The sequence below is a fragment of the Sarcophilus harrisii genome, chromosome 1 (genome assembly GCF_902635505.1).
Source record: "Sarcophilus harrisii chromosome 1, mSarHar1.11, whole genome shotgun sequence".
In the NCBI taxonomy this organism is placed as follows: domain Eukaryota; kingdom Metazoa; phylum Chordata; class Mammalia; order Dasyuromorphia; family Dasyuridae; genus Sarcophilus; species Sarcophilus harrisii.
In genome coordinates this window covers 548,907,576-548,921,211 of record NC_045426.1, presented here as the reverse complement: position 1 = coordinate 548,921,211, position 13,636 = coordinate 548,907,576, and the positions used below count along the sequence as shown (strand labels likewise).

Here is a 13,636-nt window from a genome sequence, read left to right as displayed (position 1 = left end):
ATAGCTTCAGAGCCCTTGTTCTAAGGGGAAGACTTCATTATGGAAAAGTAATTGAGCTGGAACTTGAAAGATGGGAAAATGTTAAACCATAAAACTGGGAGAGAGGAAAGACAGTGGTGAACGGCATTTAAGGCAGAGAAAGATTGGAGCCTAAATGTGACTAGTTTTTTGTTGTTTTTTGTTTTAGGGGAGTTTTGTTGTTTGTTGTTGTGAATACTTTGATAATCAAAATTATTGGCGTGATTGTTTTTCAATAAGAAATATAGAGCCATTGATGTTATTAGAGTGATGTGATCTGGAATATATAATTTAAAATTTAATTTGGCAGCAGAATGCATAATGCATTAGGAGAGAGAGAAACTGGTGACTGGGAGACAAATTAGGAAGCTACTGTGCTAGTCCAGGTAAGGGATACTAAGGGCTTGAATGAGTACAGTAGCAATGAGAAAGGTAAAGAGGAAAGAAATGTGAAAAGTCTCAGGGAAATGGAATTGACAGATATAGACAATTTAATTGTACAGACTAAAGGAGAGGAAGGAGTCTAATGTACCTCTAAGATTTACAAAGCATTGAAACAGAATTATGGCACTATTTTCAGAAATAGGGAAGTTATGAAGAGTAGCAGGTTTCTAAGGAAAGAAGAGAAGTTCCATTTTAGGTCTTTTGAGTCTGATCTAGAGAGATTCAGTAGAGAGTTGGAAATATCTGGCTGTTTGATGACAGCTAAAGCAAAAAAGTTTACTGGGAATAAAGGTTGCTACTCATGACCAAAATGGATGGAAGGAGTTGGGTGTGTGTATCAATGTGAAAAGAGATGGAACAGATGGTATGCTTAGTTTGGAGAAAGAAAAAGCAGAAGGTCATAGAGCTGGAGTCAAAAGAAAATCAACCAGCTGCTCATCCTCCCCGAGGGGCCTTAGCCTGATGGTCCCCAGATTCCTTTTCAAAAGTCCATAGTGGATCTGCTCAGGCTGAATGTGTGTCTTGTCCAAGAGGCTAACAGTAGAAAAAAGCAGAGGATGGAAGCTGGGGGATGGTTTGAAATGAAAGAATATTTTACAGAATCTTACTAAAAATGAATGAAAGGCTGGCACTCCTACTATACATAGTTCATAGTGCCTCTGGCAGTGGAAACTATAAGTTTCTTAAAGGGTCCTAAGTTAATCATCACTATTAATTATTCAAAACTGAGTCCTTTCTTCACACTTATTGCTATATGCTTAGTTTCTCAAAATTACTGGATCTAAAAGCTTAGAGTCTGACACATGCCTAAGCCAGAATCTTTCCTGCAGCATATCCAAGGAAATGAACCCTAACTTCAGTTTGAAGATTGCTATTGGTGATGCAGCTGGATGGCTTAGTTGATGAAGCCCTGGAGTCAGGAATACCTGATTTCAAATTCAGCTTCAGACACTAGCTGTGTGAGCCTAGGCACATCATTTAATCTCTGTTTGCCTTAATCCATTGGAAAAGGAAATGGCAAACCATTCCAGTGTCTTTAAGAAGAAATCTTTATGGAAAGTATAATGCATTGGATCAGAAAGAGTCAGATGCAACTGCATAATAACACTGAAGAGCTCCATTCTATTTTCATTTATCTCTAATTAGTAGAAAGGTTTTCTTGAAATTAATCTGTCTACCACTTCCACACGGCTCCTAATTCTGTCTCTGGGTCACTGTCCCTGTATCCTTATGATGATCTTGAGCCTTACCTGAAAGCAATTGTCAATCATGGCTAGGTAAGATTGTCTAATAGGAAATCACACTTCTACTAGCTATGAAGGGAGTGGTTTGGGGAAGCTTCTGTTACTCTTGGGCAGCCTCTTAGAACTTTTCTACTCATGGCCTCCATGAGTACAGTGCTGTGTACATCACTCTGCCGTTCATATGTAGAAAATCAACTCCGTTCCATTTTTCTTCTTTCCTGGCACATCCTGATGCTGCAGCAGAGAACCCAACTTTAAATTCAGAGCAGCAAAAGCAGAAGCAGTTGTTAAGTGTCAGTGAAAGCTGTGACCTTGCTGTTGTCAAACAAGTAGAAACATCATTAGCATATACAATCAGACTACTCCTACAAGGTGTTCAGTGCTTCAACCAGGGAGATTTTAAGGACTTTGTGACTGTTAGGGCATCGGTATCTATAGAAATAATGCCCACTGGCTCCAAAGGATCTAACTATGTCTAAGCCAGTCTTCCAACCTATTGGTTATGTTTGAGATTTGGCAAATAAGCAATCTGATATTGCTAGTCAAGTTTTTTTGTCCTTCCATTTTTCTCCTGGTCCTTTTATGCATACAAGAGAGAAAAAGGGGGGGGGCGGCAGATAGACAGAGACAGAGAGACAGAGATAGAGACAGACAGAGACAAAGAGACAGAGACAGACAGAGAGATAGAGACAAAGAGAGACAGAGAGACAGAGAGAGAGAGAGAGAGAGAGAGAGAGAGAGAGGAGAGAGGAGAAGAGAGATATAGACTTTGTTACTCTCAATTCTTTGTTTCATGATGAAAAACTAAGGGACAGGGAGAATATCCCTTTAATGATCCCTCATTGTCGATCTCTTCTAACTAGATTTTAAATTCCTCTACATTCTGATTCCAGTTGGCCCCTTAAGCCTTATCTCAAACCATTCACCTCCCTGTACTCTATATCCCAACCAAATTGATTATTCAGCACCTCCAAACCACATCTAGCATAAGGAGGGCAGGACTTTGCCCAGGGAATCAATATCCAGGGTAGTCTCCTCTCTCCCCACAGCAATTGCCATCCCAACTCTGCCCATATTGCTTTTGTACAATCTTCTTCATGCAATCACACCCAATTATAGTCCTACTTTCCTTGTGGTTCCAACCTTCCTTCCATTCATTGTGGCAGCTAGCTCCAGATTCTAGAGGGGGATACATCTTCTATCTTTGAAAAAACTCTCTTCTGAACCATTAGAATTCACTTACCCCCTTCCCAATTAAAAAATAAATTGGAAATCTTAAAAATTAAAGGTGACATTAATAAATTGAGTATAAAAAATTGAATTAATAAACAAAACTAGGAAGTTAATTTCATGAAAAAAAACAATTAAAATAGATAAATGATTGCTTAATTTGATTTTCCTTTAAAAGAGAGATTAATACCAGTCACTAGTATCCAAAATGAAAAGGTTGAGTATACCTCATATCTAGTTTTTATTCCAAATTAAAGAATTCCTCAGAGCTCTGTCCCTTCCCAAGTATGGATCTCTGCCCTATTCCTTGAGCCAGAAACACACTCTCCCATCACCACCACCACCACTCCTCACTCTGCCTCCATAGTCTCTGCTTATTGAACCCTAGTCATCCTTTAAGACTGAATACAAATGCCCTTTCACCAGTCCTTCAGCTCCCCCACCCCCTTCTCCTGCCCATCCTTCTCTGGCTCTTCCCTTTGGATACAATATAGCTTACATAGTACTTGATACCTCTCTTAATGACTTATTTAACATTGTGTGCTGTAATTGTTTCTGCAGCAGTGTCTAATTTGATCCTTATATTTCTATTTCAAAATATTTTTTTAAATTTCAAAAAATTTTCAAAATATATTTCAAAACATTAAAGCAGTATTTTGTCCATAGTAGGTACTTAATTATATGTTGGCCGAGTTTCTTTCACTCAATCATTAGTACAGCCCAAACCATTCCAACTGAGAATAAACAAGTCAGGTTCATATTTTAAATTCCATTTGAAAAAGAAAAGCTACTTATGGTGAATGACACTGAGTAGTGTTTAAAGCAGGAAACAAGTGATTTTCCAGATTGATTTTAATGTGAATCGTTTAACATTGGTTTATACTGAACAAGCACTATCTCATTTATGGAAATCATTTCCCCACTATTAATGGTATTAATCAGACATGCCTGTATAATCAACAGAACTATTACTCTGAAAAAAAAGTGGGGGGAGGAGAATTCATCACTTCTTCGGGACATCATGAAGAAACAAGAAGAGAACAGGACCATTAAAAAATGCTTTCCTTGAGACTGCCTTGCTTGTGAATGAAGTTTCTTGAAGGAGGCAACTCCAAACAGCTTGAAAATGGTTAAATTTGCAGTATGAGTGTGTACACCTCAGTAATCACTAACTACTACAAATCAGGGCTTGATTTTTTGCTTTGTTGCTTGCCTGGATTTAAGAAAGTGAAGATGAAAATGTTAATGATGCAGATTAAATTTTAAAATGTGTCCTGCCATACATTTTTTGTTGATGTCCAACATTTACTAGCAGACCCTTGTCACTTATGGAGATAAGTGATTCTATATTCCTCCTTCCTGACCCCTAGCAAAATGAGCCCCAAGAGAAATTAATAAAAAGATATATAACAGAAAAGAGATGTGGTAATAGAATTACAGTAAGGTATTTGACATAAACCAGAAATGGATTTCTCCTCACGCCCTTCTCTACGCACCATCCAAAACCATGGATGATTCAATTGCTTAAAGAATCTCCAAAGAACAGAAGTTACTTAAATAGAAGTAGGATCTTTTGGAACCTTCTCTTCATATAACCTAGATCTGGAATCTCTGCCCAGTACCTAGAACTATACCAAGTATAACTATACTACAAGGATAATATAATACATATATAGGTACATATGTAATATGTGTATTGCACATCTGTGTATATATTGAATGACATAATAGTTTGAAGGATTCAGTAAACTTTAAAATTCTGTTAATATGAGCTGTTATTTTCATGTTCAGCATCATATGAACCATTAGTTATTACAGAGAAAGACATATTTGTGTTTTAAAGAAAACTGGTGTAGGAAAAAAGGCAAAAAAAAAAAAATGTACAAGATTGGACTGGGGGATAGGATCAGGATAAAAACTAGAGAAGAAAGTAGATTGTATGCTTTCCAAGAATCCCAAAAAGTCAAGATATGTAGGTCCTAAACCCTACTGCCTTCCCTTGATTTTATCACAGAATCTTAACATTTTATAAAGAGTCTCTGTCCCTTCCAGCTTCCCATTTTACAAATGAGGAAAACAAAGATCCAGAGAAGTCAGTGGCTAACAATTTGCAGGTATTGCAACCATTATGTTTAACCTAACTTCTTTCATGAATTTCACTCAGTTCACAAAAACTGAGGAGCAATGATTGATTATTTGGGGCAGTAAGAATAGGTAGCTGAAGATCCTTCATCCGGGTGGATGGATATGTTCTCCACCAGTGCAGACAGCATTCCCCCTCCTTGTCTTACTTGACAGCTTCCACGGGTTGCAGTTCTGAATATCGCAAGCCTGAAAGTGGGCTGTCTTCAGAGGACAAGCACACAGTCAATCTCTTTGCCCAGATTTGGGGTCTTTCCTGTTGATGAGAGCTGGCCACCTGCACCCACTGCCTTGTCCTTGGGGAAGTCTCCAGGCACCTATGCTGAGGCATGAGATAGAGCTACTGATAGGTATTTTTAGAACTCCTCAGGCTTTGAAGTTTCTAATTAGAAACTTTTTCCCAATCTAGCAATCTCACCAACAGTGAAAGCTGGTGACTGGTAGGAGTAACAGCATTTGTGTGTTAAGAACTCCATTAATTACAACATATCACTAAATCCCAGTGGAAGTCTCTTAGAAGACTGGCATTCCTTCCCGAATTTTCTCCTCAAAAAACACTTCATTATAAAGCAGGCTTGTTTCATAATCACTAAAAGCTTCAGAAAATACAAGCTTCTCTGTTAATGCTCACTTGCATTGTGTTTAATGTTATCATTCCTGGCCCTTTTTATAAGAATGAAAGTATGTGGTTACCTCCTTGGGGGGTACCATGCATATTTCCCATTCCAGTTGTTGATATTCATGTTCTTATGTGCAGATTTTTCTTCCTACTCTTCTCCCTGCTCACTTGAGTTTATGCTACCCTATAGCCCTTGGTGATATTTTATTTGCTAAGGCAAAAAAAAAAAAACCAAAAAAAAAACACAAACACAAAATTTCTGCCTGGACAAGAGTTTCTTCTTTGATCCTGTTCATTTTGTCATTTCACAGTCTAACAAAGTACTGATAGTGATGGGGTGGAGACCAGAAGAAGAAGAAGACTTGTTGTGCTAAGTAGTTGAGACCTGCCCTGTTAATTCTCCATTGACTGGAGACTTCTTTATATTTCAACTGGAATTGAGGAAACTAGGCACGGGATTCAAAATTGGTTACATCATTAAGAGGGCTATGAGAAGTCACAGTCCTGGTTAGGAAGTCAGCAGTGACACGAAGCAAATTCTGTGAAGACCTATGTCTAGTCTAAGTTTCACTCGACTTGCCTAGAAGGCAGAGGAGGTGGGGGCAGGGAGCAGGGAAGGAGGGGCTAATGAAAGAAGGAAGGAGGAGGGTCAGCTTTACCATGACACAACATATTGTGCCTTTCCTGGGTTTAAAATAGAGGAACTGAAAAGAAAAGTGTCTTCAGGGAGAATCAGCCCTTCAGAACACATGATGGACCCAGCACACCCTCCACACCTCCTGTTTCATGTGTATGGATGGGTCAGTGAGGAATAGTGATTCGAGAAGGATGTGATATGGTCCAAAAACTTTTCCTGGATTTTTTCCGCAGGCGACTGAGCCAGAGGCCGACTGCTGAGGAGTTGGAGCAAAGGAACATTCTGAAACGTAAGTGACTTCTAAGAATCTCTGGTCATTGGGGCTGTTTGTAGTCACCTTTCACACACACAAACACACTCACACTCTCTCTCTCTCTCTCTCTCTCTCTCTCTCTCTCTCTCTCTCTCTCTCTCTCTCGAATATTCTCAAAATTAAGGGTAAATCTACTAACATGAGCACACTAAAAACAAATTCTCAATAAACATAGCAAGTCACCAATAGCTGTCTTCATTTAAACCTTACCAAATGTGAACATCACCTTATCACAGTCATTTTAATTATGGTCTCATGGCCAGAAATATCATGTAAAACAGGAGAAAATCAGAGGAGGAATTTTGTTTCTTAGAGGGCCACTTGGAAAAAAATTAGTAATAGACTAAAAAGAAATAAGAAAATAATATTGATTGCCAAGATCAAAGAACCACCAGGAAAACAGCTGGGAGAAAGTAAACTTTGTTAAGTTTTAATACAGATAGTTCCTTATTCTTTTGATTATTAAAATTGGAGCCTAACAATTATAGAATTATAGGGAGATTGGATTGGAGAGGAAAGAGACTTGAGGTGGGGAGACCAGGTGGGAGGCTAGTATCATAGCCCATTTAAGAGGAGCTGAGAAAAAAAACACCCTGATTAAAAATGGGGTTCATGTGAGTGAAGGAATGGAAAGAAAAGGACAGATGCAAGAGATGTTGTGGACAGAGGAGATGTCTATAACAGTGCTAAATCTGAGATTCATTTCAAAAACCTAGACTCTGTAGTCTTCAATTTAGTTCACAGTTTGACATAGTACAACATTCTTCTGGTTTCCCAAAGGCTGTCCAGAGGAGGCTAAGCCGTAACTATTTATTTAGTCATATATGTCCATTTTAGTCAGGTGTATGTTAAATAGCAGATTCCCTTTTGATTTTAAATGTTTAATCCGCATTTTTCCATTTAGATAATTCCGGATAGTCAAAAGAACAATAAATCAAGCCTTTGTCAATTAAAAAAAAAAAATTGGAGACTAGGAAAATTATTAAATTTGTTTTGAAAGTACTCACTTTTTGTTTCTTAAAATTCCCACAACTTGGTTGTGGTATTCCTGCTTGACACTGTACTTCAGGAATAGCCCTAATTTCTCTGTCATAGTGGATTTTGAAAATAAACAAGCTCAAAAAAAAAAAGAAAAGAAAACAAACAAGCTCTTTAGTCCAAGCAAAGAAATATGTGAAAATTTATTGAGAAGAGTCATTTTGTATTAAAATATTTTTAAAGACATAAGTGCTAAAAATAAGAGGCAGTTGTTTTATAATATAAAACTCAATAACCTTTAATGTAGTAATGCTTAGGAAACATTTAGAAAATCAAAATTTATCTCTGCCTATACCCTTCCCCAACACCAACTACTACCAATATCTTTGTCATAGTAGCAATCAATTCATATGATTCCATGAGATTATATTTGTGAATGATCTCTCTGTGTGTACATGTATAAGCATATTCAAATGCATATAAATACATGTACATATATGTATATATAGGGGTGTATACGTTGATAAATTGAGAATGCATGGGCATATATGTGTATGTACAGACATACACAAAAACACTTGCAGAATACCATATGAATGTACATATATCTTTATGTATGTGTATATATAAATATATATATATATATGTATATATATGTATATATGTATATATGTATACATGTGGTAGTGACTGGGAATATATCTATATACATATACATATGTGTATACTAATGTGTGTATATGTACATTTATCTGAATTTATGATTTCATCCATATAAGGAACCCCAAGAATGGAAACTTCCTCTGTGAATGCAAATCAACAATTCATTTGTTATTTATATTCTTAGAGAGTTTCTGTGGGTGCTGAGAGACTTCTCTGTGATACCACAATTAGTTACTGGTCTGAGAGACTGGGCTTGAACCCAGGTGTGTCTTTTTGAGTATCAAGCTCATTATCTATCCTAAGTGCCTTGGTACTTCTCATATATATATATATATATATATATATATATATATATATATATGTCAAGTTGCCCCAGAAAATGTATATACATTCATGCATTTGTATTTATTTGTATGTGTATATGCATATATGCACATATATACATATCTATATATATTGATGAGTATATGCTGTATGGAAATATATGGTTAGATATATGTATATTGATGAGTGCAAAATATATGTGTATCAAAATTCATTACTAAAGAACTGCTTCATGGATCAGAGAGTAAAGAAAATAAACATTTTGTAGCTTTGATATTAATGTTCTCTATTATATATTCTATTTTTTTCTCTAGGAAAGAGAAAAACATACACTTTTACATATATGAGAATGTATATAAAAAAAGAAAAAAACATATGACCTCCAATTTTAATATCTGGGAATTCCTTCTCTTCTTAACATTGCAATTTCTTTAGTTTTACTTTTACTGTCAAATTCCTTATAGATCTATTGAAATAACTAACTAGTCCCTTGAGGTGAATGGGAAGCTGGGAATGGGAATGGGGCATGGGAAGATGAGAGGACAGTCTGGAATAAAGATTTTTCAAGCTAAGTTTATTCCAAAGCATCATTCTTACGTTTTCTGTTTTCCCTCACCTTCCATGTCCTTTCTCCTCACCACCCTTGTTGGAGTTTATTCTGAAGATATATTCAGGGCTTTCCACAATGCAAGGTAGTTGCTTCTATTTTCCTGGTATTTTCAAGAGTCCCCTCAGAAGTTGCTTTCTGAATGAGAAATTATCTGCAAGGGATAAAAGAAATATTTCCTAAGAGAGAATTGGAATCTTTTCTAAGTGATTTTCATTGTCAGGGGGAAAATTCCATCAAGATGTTGGGCCTTTCAGTTCCCATCTGTTCTTCTCTGATCTATTATATATCTGTCATTGTGTAAATTGGAGATAGGAAAAGATAGAGAAATAATGAAACTGTTCAGGGTCTCCAGTTTATCTCAGAAATCAAACAGACACCACCAAAACAAGTAAGCTATCTTCATTTTCCTATTTCTTCTTCTCCCTCGCCCTCAAGAAGATTTGTCCCCAAATCAAAGGCCATATTTATCTTATAGCATATACTTTAAGATTTTTGGGTTCATGATAAAAAATGTCAACTGGGTAAGGCTTTCTCACCTGAGTCTGGCTGAGCATCAGAGAGCCGGAGCTGAGCAAGATCTCTGAGACCATTGAGTGCAAGCCTTTGGATTTATAGATAAGAGATCAATAGCCCAAGGATAGTAAGGGTCATACCAAGGTCATGGAAGTATTGTCAGAGACAGGATTTAAGCCTAGGCCTTCTATCTTTGGAGTCAGTTCACCTTCACCAAGCTGCCTCAGAGCAAAGTGAGACAACCTCCGTGAAAATGCTTACTTTCCACATGACAGCAATAATAATTCCTGGCATTTATTCAGCAAGATAAGATTTACAAAATATTATCTCATTCTACCCTTGCAGGCTTGTGAGGTAAAGCATGACAGATTTTATCCCCATTTTACAGATGGAAAAATTGAGTCAGACAACTGGAAAGTGACTTGGTTGGAGTCACATAAATCTACTAAATGTCTCAAGTAGAAATTAAATCCTGGTTTTTCTGACTCCAAGAACAGCAGCATGGTAGGCCTTCTCTTTCAGAAGCAGTGGTAAGGCTAACTGAGCCTCCCCTGATTCCCAGCTTGACAGCAAATCAGTCTTATTTAGGAAATACACATTGAGATCAGAGGACCTGGCTATGGTAGCACAATTAGGAACTGATCTCAGACCAGGTCTCTCTTCTTGATTCCAAGACTCATTACCTAACTGAGATTCTTCTGGCCCAGACTAATCTTACAGGCTGAGCATTGGGCAGCATCCATTCCTGAAGCGATCAGAGACTTACCTATGGACTAAGGAAATCTGGGGTTGAAAAAAAAAACGGGGGAGATGAGTTTTAACTTTATTTTCCCTACTCCCCACAGCTCAGAAAGTTTTTTTCCCCCCTTAAGAGCCCTGCTACCTCAAGCAATGCTTGACAAAATTCAAAAGCCTTGGGCCTTTTACATTTTCTAAAATCCAGAGCTTCTCTAAAATTCACTCCAAACCATGAGTGATAAAAAATGATTTTAATTGATTATTTTTTAAAATATAGAGAATTCTAGACCTTTCAGATAGATTTCTTGGTGGTGGCTGTTTCTATATTCTTTGGATTCTCTTAGATAGCAAAGGAGAAAAGAAATTGGATTGAAGTACCCAGAGTATTGGAATTGAACACTAACTCTGATAATATATTAACTGTATGGTTTTAGGATACTATAGTACACAGAGAGCCAGATCCAGACTCAGGATACTCATCTTCCTGAATCCAAATTCATCATCAGACATTTACTAGCTGTATGACCCTAGGCAAGTCACTTCACCTTGTTTGCCTCCGTTTCCTCATCTGTAAAATGAACTAAAGAAGGAAATAGAAAATCACTTTATTACTCTGCCTCAAAAAAATGGAGTCACAAAGACTCAAAACACAACTGGGCAAAAAAAAAGACTAAATAATATATAATAACTTAGGAAAGACCACTATATTTTTATGAGTCTCAGTTTCTTCATCTATCAAATGCTGATAATCATACTTATATTAGGGTTGTTGAGGATCATATGAGCTAGTGCATATACACAGCACTAAATTAGCTTTAAAACATTCTATAAATGTCAGCTATCATTTCCATGGTAAAACAGGAGAGAAAAAAAGAAACTGATCTGGCTTTAGAGATAAGACTCATAAATTGGAACTTCCAGAACTAGAATTGGAATTAGAAAGCTCTAAATCTAAAATCCTGTCTCAATCATATCCTTGCTATGTAGCCTTAAACAAATCACTTATACTTTCTCTGTACCTTAGTTTCCTCATCTGTAAAAATGAGACAATTGGGCTACAGGGCCTTTAGGATCTCTTCTGGTTCTAAATATATGAACTCTGGCTGGGCAAGCAACAACCTCTCTCAGCATCAGTTTCCTTAATTTCTGTACACCAGTCTTCTCAGCAAATTTTTGTTGGGTTTTTTTTTTTTCAGTCATGTCTGACTCTTCCTGATCTCATTTGGGGTTATTTCCTTCTACAGCTCATTTTACAGATGAGGAAACTGAGGCAAAAAGGGTTAAGTGACTTGCCCAAGCTAGGAAGTATTTGAAACCAGATTTTAAATTCATGTTTTCCTGACTCCAGGCCTTCGCACTATTTCCACTGAGCTACCTAGCTGCCCTAGAAAACCTTTAAGAAGTGTATAATAATGATTAGCCCCAATGATCAGTGATCTTTCCTTTTGTACAACAGTCAGTAACCTAGGTATATGAGCACATAATGAAAACTATTAACTGGTACTAACAATAATAGTGAGGTCATTGACCCTCCCTATGACAACCCCATGTATCTATTACATTCTTTCTGTTTAGAAAGTGCTTTTATTTAAAGAAGGGGCTTTAGGCAGTCTAGGTGAGGGCTTTTGACTTTTATTTCAGGCGCTACATTAATGGGCCAGCTAAGATTCCCAAGTCCATCATGCTATTCATGGAATGTTTATCCCATGGCTCCTGGGCCCTGGTCAATGGCAATCAGAGGGAGTTAACTTCTAGCCTAAGGTTTGTCCCATATAATCATTTGCAAGGTTAGTTAATCCTCCACAAAAATGCAAGGTTGGTGAAGGCAGTATGGTGTGCTATAAAGAATACTACTGGCCGGGACATCAGAAGACCTGCAGTCTGTCTTACCTGCTCTCTTCAACATGTCATTTCACCTCTTTCTCATAAAATGAGAGGGTTGGCAATATTTTGAAATCTGATTTTGGCTACGACCTATCACTTCTGTGTCCAGGGGCCCAGTGCTCTTATGTTTCCACCATATCTTTTCAGAATTTCTCGCTCCTCCCACTCTAAACATCCAGCACCTCAGGGGACACGTCATACCTGCCTAATCTGTCCTAGAAGGTCACATTGCTACAAATCTCCCCTTCAATGCTTCTTACTCTCAACATTTATCTCTCCAGTGTCTGCCTTTCATGGTCTTTCCTGCCTTGTGAAGTAACCCTAATTTCCCATACAATCATTCATATGTGAAAAGTTATGTTCATGACCGGAAGTGGCTTAATGTATTTCTTTTTAAAGGAGCATATTTTCAAAGATGACTCATAGGAAATAATCTTTAAACCTAATATAATCCCTAAAAATAGTAATGTTCAACCTTGTTGTGTCAGGCTAGTTAGAAAAGGTTCCATTTGGTAATTATTGGGTTTGGTAAAAATGAAAAAAATGGGGGGGGGGCACCTTTTGATGACATTCTTCAAATTATATCATGTGATCACAACCAATCTCTAACTCTGCTTTCATGTAAGACTGGCTTTGATCAGGGAATTGTCCCTTTCCTATAAGTTGAATCTAATTAGTATAAATGTCACTGTTAATTATGGCAGCTTGGCTCTATTCCTGGTTTCATTCTCTAACTTTGTTACCTTGACCAAGTCAATTTGGGACAATATAAAGAGTAATGGGTTAGGGTCAAAGGACCTGGTTCAAATTTTAGTTCTTTCTACTCACTGTAATATATATAAATATAAATAAATAAATATATATGTACATGTATGTATATATCCTTAGGCAAATGACTCAGTCTCCCTGTGCAATGGTTTCTATTCTTGCATGAAGGCAGAGGAAGAGATTGGTTGCCTACATAGTGTGATCACACTAGGTAACTTCTGACATCTGAGCCTCCAGTTCTAAAAGTCTAAGACTATAGGCCTATTGTTTCTGAGCCCCATTTCCATCCCTAATATTAAGCATTTAGGCCAAGAACTATTAACTGCTTCCCTGTAGGGTCTGACTGAGTTGGAAGTTAATCTTCCATAGGAATTCCAGGGCCCCTTATTACCCCATATTTCCCTATTCTGAGACAATCAAGAAGTAGGAAAAGCACTAACTTATATGACCATAGCCTGGTAGTTTGGAGCATTCCTTAAATATGTGTGTATTATATAATATTTATGTATTC

At 37.2% G+C, this 13,636-nt stretch overlaps 1 protein-coding gene across 9 annotated transcripts in view; it reads left to right on the top strand.

Moving 5' to 3' along the window:
* The window catches only part of PHACTR1 (phosphatase and actin regulator 1), a 622,984-nt gene that overhangs the window by 587,740 nt on the left and 21,608 nt on the right, over positions 1 to 13,636 (top strand). For all 9 annotated transcript variants that reach the window (XM_031946843.1, XM_023496332.2, XM_031946844.1 and 6 more), the window contains one exon: positions 6,568 to 6,623. In XM_031946843.1, coding sequence (XP_031802703.1) covers positions 6,568 to 6,623 — 56 coding nt within the window. The remainder of the gene's footprint in view (positions 1 to 6,567; positions 6,624 to 13,636) is intronic.